The sequence below is a fragment of the Hemiscyllium ocellatum genome, chromosome 5 (assembly GCF_020745735.1).
Source record: "Hemiscyllium ocellatum isolate sHemOce1 chromosome 5, sHemOce1.pat.X.cur, whole genome shotgun sequence".
Classification (NCBI taxonomy): Eukaryota; Metazoa; Chordata; class Chondrichthyes; order Orectolobiformes; family Hemiscylliidae; genus Hemiscyllium; species Hemiscyllium ocellatum.
In genome coordinates, this window is record NC_083405.1 from 99,490,506 (window position 1) to 99,509,059 (window position 18,554).

The 18,554-nt window shown below is 38.8% G+C and overlaps 1 protein-coding gene across 3 annotated transcripts in view; it reads right to left on the reverse strand.

Annotated features, from left to right (window-relative positions):
* Nucleotides 1–237: 237 nt before the first annotated feature.
* mkxa (mohawk homeobox a) overlaps nucleotides 238–18,554 on the reverse strand; it is a 55,082-nt gene continuing 36,765 nt past the window's right edge. For 2 of the 3 annotated variants that reach the window (XM_060825591.1, XM_060825592.1), the window contains exons 6-7: nucleotides 695–728; nucleotides 238–600 (exon numbers count right to left, since the gene is read on the reverse strand). In XM_060825591.1, coding sequence (XP_060681574.1) covers nucleotides 414–600; nucleotides 695–728 — 221 coding nt within the window. In that variant the 3' untranslated portion in view covers nucleotides 238–413. The remainder of the gene's footprint in view (nucleotides 601–694; nucleotides 729–18,554) is intronic. The other variant, XR_009644750.1, reaches the window with a different exon arrangement.

Here is an 18,554-nt window from a genome sequence, read left to right on the forward strand (position 1 = left end):
ACAATGGCAAATATGCTTTCAGTGTGCAACATGTAGCTTATTGATATATTATTTATATTACATTAGATTCATGCTGACAACACCAACATGAGATGTCAAAGATTAATTTGAGTAACATAAAATAAGTTAATGCTTTTATAGAAATTGTATCGTTTTAACAATTTACAGTCAGTTCTTGGTTTAAAAAAAGCTGGCCAACAACAGCAAAAATATATGTGTTATTACAAAAGATTTAAAAACTGCTGCAAGATCCTAAATATATTAATAAACATAAGATTAGATTTTCAAAAATGGATTTGTTCTAAACTGGCTTCAAGAGCCAGGAGTCAGCATTTGGTTGTAAATTTTTTTTCAAAATATATACATGGAATAGTTTTGCTTCAGAAATGCTTTAAGTCATTTAAGTTTTTTCTTTAAAACGGTTTACCCGATGAAATTTTCAATGTCTTTATTTCAGAAATATGTGAAGACTTTTGAATGATACAGCTGGTTGTTCCTTGAATTTTGCCTTTTGCTTGTGCCAGATTAGTTAAGGCCATGGCTGCGTTAATTTCCTTCCAGTAGGTTTCATCTTTGGAGGTTTCCTTTTTCTTTGGATAGCTGAAAGAATAATGAAAAGTGGCAGTTTAGTCTGTAAATTTAACTGACATTAGCAATTTCCGTGTTGAAGTAGAATGCTGTGGATTTCACTAACCTGATTAACCTGTTTGTTCCCTGTTCCACTGTCTCTGATAACAAAAGAGAAGAAAGTTATTCCTTTTCTCTTACAAGGTTTCTCTGACATACAGTAGGTAGAATACTCTTTTCATCCCTTTGAAGATGCTAAAATCAGTTTCCTTGTATTTATATGTAATAATGTCTAAGGCTGGAATAAGGAAAACTAAGAGGAAGAATGAGGAAAGGATGGCAGGCTGCACTAAAACAGATAGTAAAATGTTCTTCAGACAGATTAATAGTAAAAGATTGGTGAAGGATAGAGTAGGCCCCATAAGGAACAAGCAGGGTAAGCTGCCCACTGAAGCAAAGAGTGTGACAGAGGTACTAACTGAATGCTTTGCTTCTGTCTTTACCAAATTAGAAGGTGGTGACAATGACCCTGTTGGAAACACGGGTGTTCAGCAACTGTGCAGTATAAAGAAAAGGCTGGCAGAATTCCAGGTAGAGCAGTTGCCAGGCCAGGATCAAATGCATCCTAGATTTCTGAGAGAGGTAAAGGAGCAAATTGCGGAGCTATTGCTCGATGTTTTCCAGACATGTCTGAACACAGGATTAGCCACGGGCGACTGGAAGATTGAAAATGTGACACCACTGTTTAAAGCCATGGTTTTGGCAGTGTTAATATCCTTCAAGCAGGTATCCAATTTACAGACTAGATTGCCACGTGATATTATTTTTTCAGCTGTCTAAAGAAAAAGGAAGCCTCCCAAGAGGCAAAGAATAACCCAGGAAACTACAGACCTGTCAGCTTGACATCAATTGTGAGAAAACTGATGGAGGCCTCAATATGGGATAACATAAATATGCACAGAGAAAATTTAATTAATACTAGACAGTCAGTATAGCTTTGTCAAGGACTGGTCATGTCTTATAAATTTACCTGAATTATTTGATGAAGTGACACAGACAGTGGATGAGGGTAGTGCTGTGGATGTTACATATTTGGATTAATGGGTCCTTGGCAGTGTGGATTAGAATTTGGCTAAAAAATAGGAAACAGAGGGTAGGTGTAGATGCGCATTTCTCAGACTGGAGATGAGTGAAGCTTTTTTCAGCTTGCATGGCGTTGAAAGTGAGTGCCATTTTAACATGAATATAACATCAAGGTGCTCCATAGATAGGTCTATAGGTCTGGAGCTATGCTTCCTGATTTAGCATGATGTACAGCCCAGCTGACCTGTTTATATTGCTGTCCAAATAAGGTAAACAAAGTTCTGCATATTGGCATCCAAATGATGTTAAATGTTGTAGCTTTCTATCAACATTAATCATAGACTCCTTCAGTATGGAAGGATGCCAGTTAACCTATGGTGGCTGTGCCAACTCTTTGAAGGAACGGTACAATGAATTTCACTCTCCTATTCTTCCTCACAGTTCTGTTAAATTATCCTTTCAAGAATGTAAGTTACAGAATGGCAACAGCACAGAAAATGACCTTTCACGCAAGTTTCCTGATGAAGGGCTTATGCTCGAAACGTCGAATTCTCTATTCCTGAGATGCTGCCTGGCCTGCTGTGCTTTGACCAGCAACACATTTGCAGCTTTCACATAATCTGCCCATGCTGTGCTTTATACTCATGCATTTCCCATTGCTCTGTAAATCTTTTCAGTTCAGATCATTGCCTAATTCAGTTTTGAAGGTATTTCGTGAATCTGCATCCATACATTCTCAGACAGTACACTTTAGATTCTAACCACTCACTGTGTAAAGATTTTCCTCATTTCATGATTGTTTCTTCTGCCAAACACCTTAAATCAGTGTCATCTGCTATTCGGTTAACCCACAGATGAAAACAATCTCTCCCTATCTCACCTATTCAGGTCACTCATGTTTTTGTACACCTCAAATCTCCAATTAATGTTCTGTTCTCTTGGGAGAACAACTCTAGGGTGTCCAATCTAACCATGTAACTGAAGCTTCTCATAGCTAGAATCATTTGCATAAATATCTTTTTCATTCTCTCTAAAGTTTCACATCCTTCTTAATTGTAATGACCAGAACTGGATACAATGCACTTATGGATGTTTTTATGTATGTTCATCTTCATAAAGTAAATTGTACTCTATATTGTCCAGGATAAAAGGACACCTCGAGATGGGTACTTAATGCTGGCCCAGCCAGTAACACCCACAAGCCCCCACAGAAGAAAAAAAATCATATATAGACATCTATATACTTTATTAATCACTTTTTTGACCTCTCCTGCCACCTTCAGTCATTTGTGCATATATCCTTCTATGTCCCCTTTAGAACTGACTTCATTTTATATTACTCCTCCTCAATTTTTCCGATCAAAATTAACCAACTCATATTTCTCTGCATTAAATTACATCTGCTACTTGCCTGCCCGTCTAAGTACTCTTGAGATTTATCAACTTCTTCCTCACAATTCATAATATTTTGGCATCAAACACAATTTTGCAAGTTGTGCTGAGTGCCCCAATGTCTATGTTATTAACATATATCAAGAAAAGTAGTAGTCTTAATACCAATCCTTAGGGAACCCCATTATATAACTTCCTACAAAATGAGAAACAACTATTTCTTATTTTTCTCTGTTGCCTGTCACTTAGCCAATTTATATCCATGTTGCTACTGCACATTTTACATGTAATGTAGCACTTCATAAAAAGTATTCCAAAGCATATCTACAGTTACTGCTGAATCAACTTCCATCATCTTTTGAAGCATTGAATTCCAATGCACTAATATTAATACAAAATAAATTTGAAAAGTTCTTGGGTGCATGACTGAGTAAATAGGAATTTCCTAAAATCCTCTTTATACAGAAAAGCTTTAACCTTAAATTAATGTTATATAACTGAAGTGAGTTAGTACATAGCCACAATGGTTTCAGATTGCGTCCTGAATTCGTTTCAGGTAACTTGTTTTGAGTGGCTCACAATCACTACAGCAAGGAATAAGCCAACTTCAGAAAGGAAATGCTCAATGTTTATTGAGTTTTGCAGCTATTATACCATAATGGTTAAAATAAAATCTTTGATTATCCCAATGTTTACAGACTGAAACCTAATCTTATGGTTTGTTGGTTTTACAGAAGGAGTCTGGAACAGCTGAACTTTGAATTAGCTCCTTTGGATTGTTAAACAATTCACTCACAGAAAGTCATAAGCATCATGTCTACATTTTCACTAGTGAAATACTTGGATCACTGCAGTCAAATACATTGTAATAATTCAAACTTTTGCCGTTAGATTTAATAGTCTTGTTGCACTATAGTTTTATTTGATTACTTTTCTAAACTCCATAAAGCTTCAAATTAATTTGAAATAATGTACATAGACTGGGACAAAGACTCTTATGTTACCAGATAAATTAGAACTTCTTTTAGAAATGAATTTCTGGGTCCCTGCATATCAATCTGTCTCATCACTTCCTCCTATTATAAGACTTTCAGATGTCATACTTCAGATATCACACCTTGTCTCATGTAAATCTTTGCAACTTCATTAAACAATGTAAAATATAGGGAACAGGGAGTGGTATTTGGAACCTACTAAGCAGAAAACCAGGAACATAGCATACTGCAGCCATAATGTCTGAACCTTCTTAATTGACCCTTGAATAAACTGGCCCAATGTCTCTTTACCAAATGGAATTTTTAGCTTCTGTCAGCATCAAGCACTCTTTTTCCTGTTATAGCACACACAGACGCAGGAAATCTCCTCTATTGCCACAACAATAAAATTTAATTCTCACCTCAGGATAAGTTTTTATTGAAATGCATGTGTGACTTTCAGTTCTCACCCAGCTATTATCTCTGCGATTGCACTGAGTAGGAGTGACAATTTAATTCTTATTCATATCAAATAATAGGGTGTCTTATGCTTTCAATATGGGTGCACTGGAAATTAAGTTTTGCCTCTTTTCTCATTTACGTTAACAGTCTCATGAGAGAGCAGAACAGACTGAATTCAAACCCAGATGTGAAGGAACAGTGTTTGCAAGCCACTAACCACATTGTATTATATGAGTTGTGTAATATATATGTCAAAAGTGATGTGGATTTGTCACTTGTCACTACTAGCCTTATTAGATCTACTTTAAACCTAGATAAAAATGTATAACATGCACAACTACCGTAAGGTGCATCACACCCTTTCCCCACTATTTTAACCTGAAAATATTTTATTAGTAATTGTAAAGAAAGTATTGCAAACATTAAACTCACAGCCCTTATAGCCTTATGTTCTATTTTCACCATTTTTAAAATAGTTTTCTAAGGGCATCACAAAACCTAGTCTGCATAATTGAAACCAGGTCAGAGCAATTTTAAAGTCATTATCTGTTTAGTCCGATCAACAGCACTGGCATCAACCACGCATTTTCCCGTATGCCTCAGTTCTCCACAGCTGGGTCCACTGAACTTTTCTGACTGTGTCTACTTTAATCTATATCTTATGCACACACGCCAGCAGCCAAGTACATTGTACATGGAAACTTTTTAACAGACCTACCTTCAGAAATGCTATTGACAGCAACTTTAAAATTTTCTACTTTCTTGGTGCTTGTGCTTCAATGTGTATTGTGGTATTTTACAATAAAATGCACATGCATAAAATGTACATACAAGTTAGGATCAAGAGTAGGCCATTTGGCCCCTCAAACATTCTCAGCCATTCAGCAAGTTCATAGCTGATCTGATTATTCCACATTCCCACCTATCCCCAATAATCTTTCACTCCTTTGCTTCCCAAGAATCTTAAAAATATGCAAAGATGCTGCTCCTTTTGATGAAAAAGGTTTCAAAGATTCACGGTCCTTTGAGAGAAGAAACATTATCTTCATGTTTGTTTTAAAATGGCAACTCTTCATTTTTAAATGGAAACCCAAAAAGACCTCTGGATCTTGCATGTTTCAATTAAGTCACCTTTTACTCTCCTAAACCAAGCCAGGCCTTTCCAACCTTTCCCCATAAGACAATTCGTGGTAGTCCTTTGTGGTAGTAAACCTTTTCTATACTGTTTTCAATGTATTTACATCCTTCTTTAAATAAGGACACCAATACTTTACACAGTACCCAAGTCTCATCAGTGTCCTGTAGAACTGAAGCTTAACTCCTGTACTTTTGTGTTCAGTTCACCTTGCAATAAATGATAATGTTCCATTTGCTTTTCTAATTACTTACAGTATTTGTATACTTACCTTCTGTGATCCATACACTAATTTTCCAAATCCTTCTGCATACGAGAATGCTGCAATCTTTTGCTAATAAGATACCATGCATTTTTTAATTCTCCCTGTCAAATCAACAATTTCATATTTCCACAAATTACATTCTTTGTCGATCCACTTCTCCTATCTATATCCTTTTATAGCCTGCTATGTTCTCTTCACAGTTTGCTCACAACTCATAACTTGCTTTCTCCCTCCATTTCTGAATAAAGTTAAAATAAATTTGTTCTTATACATTGTTTGGAATTGAAAAGTGTGTGAATTTAGCGGGCCAAGATTATTTCTGATACTTTACCATGTCTCTGGGACCAATTTATATTCCACTATTTTCTTTACGTTTCTTTTCAAATGAAAGCTAACCACAGTTATTGAAATTAGTATGATTTGATAATTCATTCAAGCCAAATGAATTACCAACAAGTAAAATGTATTACTGGTTGTTAAAAATGATCCACTGTTCATATCCCAATCATGTCCAGGAAAAATAGTAAGGGCTGTCTTTTGCACAGGGGTTATCAAATGATCCTGAACACAACTACGTTAGGATTCCAAAGGACACCATCTTTTTTGTATTAAAGGGATGTTTCAGAAATAGGCAAATTACCAGCAAACAAATGTGAATGCTGGTCATGTTGGTCATCTGGTGCAGACTAATTTTCCAAACATTCACTTTCATCTTCATTTAATTGATAGCCAATTTAAAAAAAATACATACTTTTTTCAATATACAGCCAAACACTGCCTGAGTCAACATAGCACAGTAATTAACTCCAGACAGATATATGATCAAAGGTTTTTCCGCAGTTCTCAAATTGAAATGTGATTATTATTAAGCAAACTCAATCTCTAATTTGTACAGGAGAGCTAATGCTTAGCACGGTCTTTCATTAATACGTGGAAGTAAATTGTAAAAAGCTTTAAATCATATTTACATATTTCAGAAGTGGGTAGGATAACAACAATAACATAATTGGAGAAGTTAATCATTTGATATCAATGCATTTTACAAACATTCCTTTTCAGTGAGTGCTGGAGGCATAAAAGCCAGATGTGACAGTGGTTCACAGCTAGACTGAATTTTCTGCATCCTATCATCCGAAGTATTGTTTTACCAGTTGTCAATTTAAATAAATATACATGTTTTATATACATATATATGATTGACACTTGCATATGTATTATGTATATAACATACACTGCTATTTTTTCCTGGGACAACTTTCCTCCAGACTAGGATCATGCATCAAAACATTGTGGGCCCATGGCTTGTGATTTTTCTGACGCACACTCATGCCTTGTGAAGTAACAAATCCAAGTAGGAATTTAGGAAGTCTATCTTAGTTTCTTCTTAAGCTTCTAATGGGGTTGGACCTAATGCCCCCAACATAAGGTCTGTCCATCAGACAGAGAACAGAGAACCAACGTCATTTCCATGGGATTTGAACTTCACTGGCCAGCATCTGCGCTTCCTCAGGATTTAGTACTGTGGTGGTGGAACACCTGCCTGCTGAGAGCTATCATTTAATCTGATGCTTGCAGATCTCCATTTCTGCTGTGCTGCATGAAGCTGTGGCTGCTGTTTAGAAGTGCCTCAGGGACTTATCCAGCAATCACTGTTGGGTCAATTCTTGGACTCAGGGCAGTGAGGGAAAGAAAATGGTCATGGGGAGAGGATACTAGTGTGCTTAGTGGACATAGTGTGCTTGATAACAAAGGGCTTACTGACGGGACTATTAGCCTTGAGGAGGCATGGCGTAGCCATTCAACTCCCATACAAGAGAAAGCCATACAACTGAGACACTTCTATATTCCAATGGGCTCAGGGCTAAAATTGTAAATGAGTTCATCTGCTGTGCACAGGCCATTTTCTACCTCTAACTCAATTAAGGGATGTTTTCCAGCCACGGGGAAAAGCTCTGTTATAATTAAGTTGGCCAAGCTGCCATGTTTCCTGCTTTGGAAAACTGCATTAAATTCAGAATCCAGATTAAATTGTACTTGGTTATCAAGATTTGTGTAAACAAGACACGATTATATATTATGTAATTTAAAACACAGTGCGATTTTAGGAAGTTTTAGTCCAATTAACGACAACATCTGTTTGTTAATAATTCATTAATTGTGAGAATTAATAATAAAAGACCACTGAAAATAATTGCTGAAAATGTGTTGCTGGTTAAAGCACAGCAGGTTAGGCAGCATCCAAGGAACAGGAAATTCAACGTTTCGGGCCAGAGCCCTTCATCAGGAAAGGCTCTGATGAAGGGCTCTGGCCCGAAACGTCGAATTTCCTGTTCCTTGGATGCTGCCTCACCTGCTGTGCTTTAACCAGCAACACATTTTCAGCTCTGATCTCCAGCATCTGCAGACCTCACTTTTTACACACTGAAAATAATTGTCATAGATCTCTTACTTTCTGGGTTACATTTATCAGTGGAAGGATTTCTAATCAACGATAACAATTTTACAAAATATAACTAGAATGTTTGCCACAGTCCTGTAACAAATTCATCCTGATAAAGGAACTTTAGTTAAGTAATTCTTCCATCTTTAATAGCAGCAAGCTATCCATTTCAGTTAACCTTATTTTAATTTTACCTTATATTAACGTTAAACTGACATGCTAAACTATAATATTTATTATTAGCTGTTGTAAAACTTTAAATTTAAATTAAGTTTTGTTTTCCAAATTTAAGCCAATTTTAATAATAATAAGGTCCTATAAGATTAATCTTGGACTTCACTCTTTTCCTCTGACTGGTTCTTTAACTTTTACTGACATGGATAGTTGCCAAATAGTATAAAAACGATGAAACCTAGCAAAAAGGGAAAAGATACTAAATTGCCAAGTAAGGGAATTCCTAACATAGAATATACATTAATGCATGATTTGGCTGAGAAAAACAAAACTGGAAAATGCAATGGAATTCTCCAGTACAGGTTTCCAGTGAAATTCATACATCTCTTCAACTTCAGATCTTTAGTTTTCCATTTCAAAAAATGCTGAGAAGTATCCAACTTTATCTTAACCCTTCAAAAATCTAAACATTAGATTCACTAAATACTACTGAATTCCACACATTGAAGGTTCTACAAGGATCAGTGAAGTGCTGGACCTAATTCTGGGGAATAAAGCCAGGTTGAGATGGCAGTGTGGCAGTATTTTGGTAATAGCAACCACAACACAGTATAGATTAGATTACTTACAGTGTGGAAACAGGCCCTTCGGCCCAACAAGTCCACACCGACCCGCTGAAGTGCAACCCACCCATACCCCTACATTTATCCCTTACCTAACACTACGGGCAATTTTAGCATGGCCAATTCACCTGACCCGCACATCTTTGGACTGTGGGAGGAAACCGGAGCACCCGGAGGAAACCCACGCAGACACGGGGAGAATGTGCAAACTCCACACAGTCTGTCACCTGAGTCGGGAATTGAACCCAGGTCTCAGGCGCTGTGAGACAGCAGTGCTAACCACTGTGCCACCGTGCCGCCCACATTTAAGTCTGTTATGGTAAAGAAAAAGATGGTCTGCAAAAAATTGCTTTTGCATGGGGGAGGGCAAATTTTATTAAAGCAATGTGGGAACTGACCGAAGTAGACTTGGAAAATCCACTGCAGAGCAATGGGGGGAATGAAATGTAGGAGCTACAAGTCCAGAGAAACCTGAATATGTAGGAAGATTCAGGACAAGATAGAAAGGAAAAGAGAGGCCTTTAGCAGGTGCAAAAGGAACATACCAATCAGGGCTGGAGTTTCAGAAACAATTAGGTGAATGAAGAAGAGATATGATAAAACCACTGGTGGATAAAATTAGCAAGAGTACCAAGATATTCCATAATTATATAATATGGTGAAGAGGAATAACCAAAGAAAGATTAAGGCCCATTAGGGACCAAGAAGGAATCTGTGCATGGAGTTAGAGGACATTGTTAGGGTTCATTGGGAAGAAGAAATATGTAGGTGTGGAATTTGGGGAGAGAGATTGTGATGTTCGTGAGCAGACGGAGATAGCGAATGAAGAGGTATTGAAGGTTTTGACATGCTTAACCATAGACAGTATAGAGTAGGAGATGAGGTAGAAAATTACAAATTTTTAATTTGACTCTGGCTACAGGGGAGTTGTGAGAGGACAGGAGGACAACTAATATGGTTCCACTTTAGAAGAAGGGTGGTAGAGATAAGTCAGGCAATTACAGGCCAGTGAGTCCCACATCAGTGGGAGGGAAAATACTGGAGAAAATTCTGGAGGAAAGAATTAATCTCCATGTGGAGAGGCAAAGCTTGATCAAGGATAATCAGCATGACTTTGCCAGGAAGAAGTCATACCTAACAAATTTGATGGACTGTTTTGAGAAGATGATCTAGTGTGTATGAGGCAATACAGTTGATGTAGTTTATATAGATTTCTGTAAAGCCTTGGACAAGATCCCACATGAGACACTGAGAAAGAAGGTAAAAGCACATGGGATTCAGAGCAACCTGGAAAGTTGGATACAAAATTGGCTTAGTGGTAGGAGAGAAGATAGTGGTAACAGGCTGTATGTGTGACTGAAGGCCCAGTGGATACCACAGGGATTAGTGCTAGGTGCCTTATTGTTCGTGATACATATAAACAATGTAAATGAGAATGTGGATGGCTGATGGTAAATAAGTTTGCAGATGGCACGAAGATTGGCCAGGTGGTTAATAGTGAAGAAGGAGGCATTAAATTACAGGAGGTAATTAATGGATCGTTAGAAAGGCAGATCAGTGGCAGATAGAATTTAACCATGATAAATGTGAGGACATGCTCTTTGGAAGAAGGAACAAAACAAGAGAATAGTCAATAAATGATACCAGGAAGCTCAGAGGAGCATATGGATCTTGAGGTGTTTGTCCACTGATCCATGAAGGTGGTAGAATAGGTTATTAGGAGAGTTAAGAGGGAAAATAGTACACTTGCCTTTGTCAGTTGTAGCATAGATACAAGAGTGAGAAGGCTTTGTTGGAGCTGTACAGTACTTTGATTAGACGACAGATAGTATACTGTGTGGAGCTCTGGTCACCATACTATAGGAACAATGTGATAACACTAGAGAGGGTGCAAAGGAGATTCACCAGGATGTTGCCTGGGCTGGAGCATTTGAGCTATGAAGAGAGGTTGGATACGCTTGTGTTGCTTTCTTTGAAGCAGAGAAAGTTGAGGGAGGAACCTGAGTGAGGTGTGTAAAATGATGAGAGAAATGGGCAGGGTGGATAGAAAGCAACCGCTCTCCTTGGTTGAAGAGTTAGTAACAAGTGGACATAATCATAATGTGAAAGGCAGGATCTTCGAGGGAACCTGAGGAAATTCTTTGCATCTCTGGTGGTAGGAATATGGAAAGCTATGCCTAGGAGACCCTGAGAGGCAGGAAATCTCATGATCTTTAAAGTGTATGTGGATGAACATCTGAAATGTCATAAAATTGAAGGCCATGAGCCAAGTGTTGGAAAGTAGGATCAGTGTAGGTAGGCTGGTACAGACTCCACATGCTGAAAGATCCCTTCTATGCTCTATGACTAGTTCTAAGAAGCTTATATCTTGACAAGTTATTGTAGAGGTGAAAATGTGTTGCTGGAAAAGCGCAGCAGGTCAGACAGCATCCAAAGAACAGGAGAATCGACGTTTCGGGCATGAGCCCTTCCTGAACTGTCGATTCTCCTGCTTCTTGGATGCTGCCTGACCTGCTGCGCTTTTCCAGCAACACATTTTCAGCTCTGATCTCCAGCATCTGCAGTTTTCACTTTCTCCTAGAAGTTATTGTAGACCTTTAGTTTAAAGTGTTATTATAAATAACTGTGGGAAGAAGAAAGCTTAAGGTAATATTTTCCCCTAGGAAAGCTCCAGGGAGCAATAATTTACTTAAACATTCTAGTATTTAAAAGTATCCAGATGATGGCTCCTGCATTATTTGGATAATTTCATAAAATTGCTGAATCATTATGGCAGATAAGGAGACCACTGGACCCATTGAGTCTAAGCAAGCACACTATAGAACAATTAGCCAGTCCTTTCCACTGTTGTTTCACTGTAGCCCTGAAATTTTCGTTTCTATAAGACCCAATTTCCTTTTGAGATCATTGATTAACTTTACTTTCTCACTCTTGTAAGATATCAGGTTTCAGATTGTTTCCACACACTAAATTTTAAAAAAAAAGGTTTTCCTCACATCTCCCATGTATCTCTTCCCAAAATCTTAAACCTGTGGTCCCTCATCCCTGTGCAATCAACTTTTCTCTGTCTACTTTACCGGAAGTCTAACATAGTGTTGTACATTTCCATCAAATTTCCTCAATCTTTATTTCAAGTGTGTGTTTAATGGCTCCCACAGACTGCACTGAAAGGCACTCAGCTAAGGTAAAGGTTAGTAAAAACAATGACTGCAGATGCTGGAAACCAGATTCTGGATTAGTGGTGCTGGAAGAGCACAGCAGTTCAGGCAGCATCCGAGGGGCAATAAAATTGTCATTTCTGGCAAAAGCCCTTCATCAGGAATAAAGGTTACATAACCATGGCAAGTAAACCAGTACCCTAAGGGTACTATTGTATTTCTCCGAACAAGCTTCCTTTCACAAATAAATCAAATTTAAAAATACTGTCATTTTCTGTTAAAAGTTAAGCTAGTTATTCCACCCTGACGTATGCCTAATATACGTGGTCACAGAGAAAATTGTCATTCATAAACAAACAGGGTGTTAACTCAAGACTCTGGCGCACTGACCTCTACACCGCTATCAAGCCAGCAGATAAAGGGGGTGCAGTGATAGTCTGGCGCATTGACCTCTACACCACTGAAGCCAAACGCCAACTCGAGGACACCTCTTCCTACTGCCCCCTCGACCATGACCCCACCCCCCATCACCAAACCATCATCTCCCAGACCGCGAGGTGATTGAGCAATTCATCAACTTCACCAACACATTCCACCCTGACCTTAAATTTACCTGGACCATCTCTGACACCTCCCTCCCCTTCCTAGACCTCTCCATCTCCATTAATGACGACCGACTTGACACTGACATTTTTTACAAACCCACCGACTCCCACAGCTACCTGGATTACACCTCTTCCCACCCTACCTCTTGCAAAAATGCCATCCCGTATTCCCAATTCCTCCACCTCCTCCGTATCTGCTCCGAGGAGGACCAGTTCCACCACAGATCACACCAGATGGCCTCCTTCTTTAGAGACCGCAATTTCCCTTCCCACGTGGTTAAAGATGCCCTCCAACGCATCTCGTCCATATCCCGCACCTCCGCCCTCAGACCCCACCCCTCCAACTGTAACAAGGACAGAACGCCCCTGGTGCTCACCTTCCACCCACCAACCTTCACATAAACCAAATCATCCGCCGACATTTCCGCCACCTCTCTTCCAGCACCACTAATCCAAAATCTGCTTTCCAGCATCTGCAGTCATTGTTTTTACCTATTATACGGTTATCAGCCTCTGCACGTGCTTTACATGCATATTCTTTAAATCAGGCCTTTTAGTGGTAAATCAGCAGATTGTCGTTAGGTGTTCCACTGGTATTTACTCACTCCTAGAGTGATGTTCTTTCCCGTCTTAAATATTGTTGCCATTGTAACTGATGTCTCTGATCTATTTCTCTTTCTGATAGGCGATGGCCCTCTGAAACTGATAGTCATTCTATACTCTACAGATATTGAAGTCACTTCTTTCTAATTTATTCTCTGCAGTAAAGGCACAGCTGAACTCGTTGTAAGTATTTGTCTACATTTGCAGTGATGTAGCTAGTTGTTCATGTGATCAAGGCAACAACTACTCTACATTAGTCCCTAGTTGCCATTTGAAAATGTTGAATGTTTGCATTCTGACGGGCTGTCCAATGCTCACTCTGACAATGACATGACAGACAGCCAAATTTTACTTCGATAAAATCGCTGTTGCACATTGATTTTGTTATTGCACCTGTTAGTACTTCTGGCTTCAACAGTTTATTTCTCTATTGAAAGAGGATGTGATGTGATATTAAATTTTGGACTGAACTACTTTCATGCCTTCAGAAGATATAGTTTTTCACTGAAGGATTGCCTTGTACAGGTCTGTGCTGGATTTGTTCAATTTCTTTCTGATCCTTCATAATATTTGCACTGCCGCCTTTTCATTTAACTCAGTCTAGTGTGGAGATGATGTATTATGTTGATTTTCACAATCAATAATGAAGTAGCTGAATTCCTCATTCAATAATAACTACCAATTATGGCCCATCACAATGACTGGAGTGCTACAATGACTGAAGTATGCTTCCAGGCATTCCACAATTGCACTTGTGGTCTTTGATATCAATTCTTCTATCACTTTAGCATGCAGGTACGGCAGGCAGTGAAGAAAGCTAACAGCATGCTGGCCTTTATAACAAGAGGAATTGAGTATAGAAGCAAAGAGGTCCTTCTGCAGCCGTACAGGGCCCTGGTGAGACTGCACCTGGAGTATTGTGCCCAGTTTTGGTCTCCAAATTTGAGGAAAGACATTCTGGCTATTGAGGGAATGCAGCATAGGTTCATGAGGTCAATTCCCAGAATGGCGGGACTATCTTACGCTGAAAGATTGGAGCAACTGGGCTTGTATACGCTTGAGTTTAGAAGGCTGAGAGGGGATCTGATTGAGACATTTAAGATTACTAAAGGATTGGACCCTCTGGAGGCAGGAAGCATGTTTCCGCTGATGGGCGAGTCCCGAACCAGAGGACACAGTTTAAAAATAAGGAGTAGGCCACTTAGAACAGAGTTAAGGAGAAACTTCTTCACCCAGAGAGTGGTGGGTGTATGGAATACTCTGCCCCAGAAAGCTGTGGAGGCCAAGTCTCTGGATACTTTTAAGAAAGAGTTGGGTAGAGCTCTTAAGGATAGTGGAATCAAGGGTTATGGGGATAAGGCAGGAACAGGGTACTGATTGTGGATGATCAGCCATGATCATAATGAATGGTGGTGCTGGCTCAAATGGCAGAATGGCCTACTCCTGCAATTATTGTCTATTGTCTATTTACAATCAGACAATACAATCAGTTCCGGTGAAAGTGAAAGATCAACATTTAACTTCATCCATGATCTATCTGGGATGTTGCGTATCATAAGCAGCTCCTTAATCTGCTTGGCTTGGTACTCATTACAAGTACTGCACTGGCTGATATGATCGTAATCTCAGAATTCATGTTCGACCAATAGAGCACTTTCCAAACCTTCTTTGCTCCAGATTCAATTCCTTAATGGCTTGCAGAATTGCACTCAGTGATAATGAATCTATTTCTTTTGCACAAGATGTAATCTTAGGCACTCACTTCATTTATGCATATCCAATGTTTTCTTATAGTAACAGATTTGTCCTTGATGCTTTCAGGCTATTCTTTCAACATTACAATTGCAGCACTTGGAGAACTGCATCATCTTTCCCAGTTTGCTTAATTTGAGCCAGAATCTTTGTTTCTGCTAGGTGATGACTTCCAGACTATGTCAAATTGTCACTTCTTGCTGAATCTTGATGGCTTCACTCTGTCTAGCATCCTCAATGTTCTTAATTGGGAGTGCTGTGTTGACAACATATCATATTCATCTATTTCCTTTGCAGGTATGTCATATTCAGATGATATCTGTGCACATGAAATAACACTCTTTGCAAATGCTTTGGAGCAGATAGAAATGGTTTGAGTTAGATGCTTTGAAGTGGCTTGTCATCAGCTTCTGTTATGACAATGTTGCTCCCAAACAGATATTGATTAGACCTATCACAAATAAACACAATAGACAGGCTCTGTGTCTCAATCTGATCATAGGTCACTCAGTATGTATGAATGTCCTGGATGCAAATGCAATTCATTGTCCTTGTTGCATAAGTTGAAAAGTGTGGCGCTGGAGAAGCGCAGCAGGCCAGGCAGCATCCGAGGAGCTGCCTCATCAGCCTCATTCCTGAAGAAGGGCATATGCCCGATTCTCCTGCTCCTCGGATGCTGCCTGGCCTGCTGCGCTTCTCCAGCACCATAATTTTTAACTCTGGTCTCCGACATCTGCAGTCCTCACTTTTTCCTTGTTGCATAAGGACAATCTGCTCCAAAACTGGTTTTGATGAAACCACACCACAAGGTGACTTCATTATTGACATCACAGTTTCTCAGCACTGTGTTGTCATCACTACTTGTTTGATTCTAGTTAAAAGTTTACCCTGGTTCCATGTCTCAAAACAACTGCATATCCTAACGGTGAGCTTGCATAGAAATTCAAGCAGTGATGACAAATTAGGTTTGAACTTTGCTAAATAGTTCACTAATCCAATAAGTAATTTCACTGCTTACTCATCTGTTGGTCATTTCATCTCTGCTCCAGCTCTAATCTTGTCAGAGTCTGGGTTTTGTCTTTTCACTTTTAGTACATTACCTATGTACTTGACTTTAAGAATTGCACATTTTTTCTTGTTCCACCTCAGGTTCATTTGCCAAACTCTTTTGCAATCGTATTAAATTCTGACCATCTTCCTCGTGTCTCCACATCCACAGACAAACAGATCATCCACAATAGCATCCACTCCAGGAAGATCACTAACTATGTTATGCTGTTTACATTGCTGCTCTTCCAGAGCAGTGGGAGTACCAAGTGGCATATACAATCATCTGCAACTCTCGAATCACATCCAGAATGTAAGATGAAAAGTGCTGCTTTCATCCAGCTTTACTTGCAAGTGACTATCTTTTTTTTATCAAAGGTAGCATGGAACATGGCTTTGGCAAGTTACAACACGACAATGGGAACAGGAGGAGGCTGTTTGACCCCTTTAACCTGCTCCACCATTAAACAGGATCATGGCTGATCCGACATTTTTCACATCCACGTCTCTGCCCTTTCCTTATAAATTTGATTCTCCTCTACATTTTGCAACATTTATTCAACAGGTGGCATAGGTTAGTGAGATCTCTGCAAATCGTTATTGAGATCCTTTGGATCTACACATACTTTTAGTTTTCAAAGGTTTAGTTTCACTACTACTGTACTGTTAATTCAGAGTGTAGCAATTGTTACTTTACTGAGTTTATGCATTTTGGAAGCGCGAACAAAACAAGGAAACACACAATAAATGGAAGGGTATTGACGGGATAGAGGAAACGAACGCACTTTCAATGCATTTGCACAGACTCATGAAACTGACAGGACAGGGTAGCTAAGGTAGTAAAGAAGTCATATGGAATACTTTCCTTCATTGGGTGAGGTATTGAATATAACAGCAGAGATAGAACTGTGTTAGACACCCATTAGTCCACAGGTTGAATTTTATGTATGGTTCTGGTCCCCATATTCCAGGAAGGGTGTGATTGCTTTAGACAGCAATTATAAGAGAATTACAAGAATATTGCCTAGTTTTGAAATTTGCAGCTATGAAGAAATATTTGGCAGACAAGGGTTGTTTTCCTTACAATAGAGGGGTAAGTGGTAACTTAATTGAGGAGTGCAAAATAATGAGGAGCTTGGAGAGAGAGGATAAGGAAAATCTATTTCCAGAGGTCAATAACCAAGGGAAATCAATTTAAGGTGACCAGTAAAAAGATTAGAGGCACACGAAGAAAAACCTCTCCACTCAGAGGGTTGTGGTTGCCTGGAATTTACTGCTCAGTTTGGTGGCTGAAGCAGAAACACTCAACTCATTTAAAAGTAACCTGGATCTGAAAATGAAGCACTGTAACCTGCAGGCAACATGCACTGGGAAGTGGGATTAGAATGCTGGTTAGTTAAAATAAGTAGGTGCAGACATGATTGGTCTCTTTCTATGCTGTACTTTACCATGGCTCTATGATTGCAAACTATTGCTTTTATCTCACTTCCTTCTTTGAAAATCCGTATATTTTACAGAGCTGCAGGTTCATGTTTTCAGGACTTGAGTTCAAATCCCACCATACCAGAGTGAAATTGTAGTAATTAAAAATGGGGAGTAAAAAGTCTCTTGGTGACTATGTAATGACTGTTGTCTGATTCATCAGGTTTACTAATGACCTTTGAATCTACCTGACATTACCTAATTGTGACTTCCAAACCTTCAGCGACGTAATTATCTGCATTCTGCCTAATTAGATATGGACAATAAGTCAATAATACTAGCCTAGTCATTTATGCCCTCATCCTATGAACAAATTTTTAAAAATGAGGTTCTGGGTTGTGAATGAGCTGCAATATATCTGCAAATAGCTGTAAAGCCATTTTTTCCTGTTGTTTTAAATTTTGTTTTCAACCTTTTAGTATTATTGAGGAGCTGATCAGGATAGCCAATTTGACTGATGAGTTGGTGGTTGGAGTGATGGTACAGGAATGGCTCAGTTATTGGTCCGGTAATCTAGAGAACCTGTCTAATGATTGTCCAACAATAGACATTAGTTAAATTCCCACCATGACAGAGTTGAAAATTTGAATTCACTATTAGAAAAAATGGAAATGAAATGGAGAGATAGTAAAAGTGACTATAAAGATGTTGGGTTGTCGGACACATTCAACTGGTTCACCATTTTCTTTAGATCTGGTCTAAATGTCAAGAATGGTTAACTTTTAACTGATCGATCAACCATGAAGTAGGTTCAACATTACCTTCTCAGGGCAACTAAGGATAAGTTGAAAT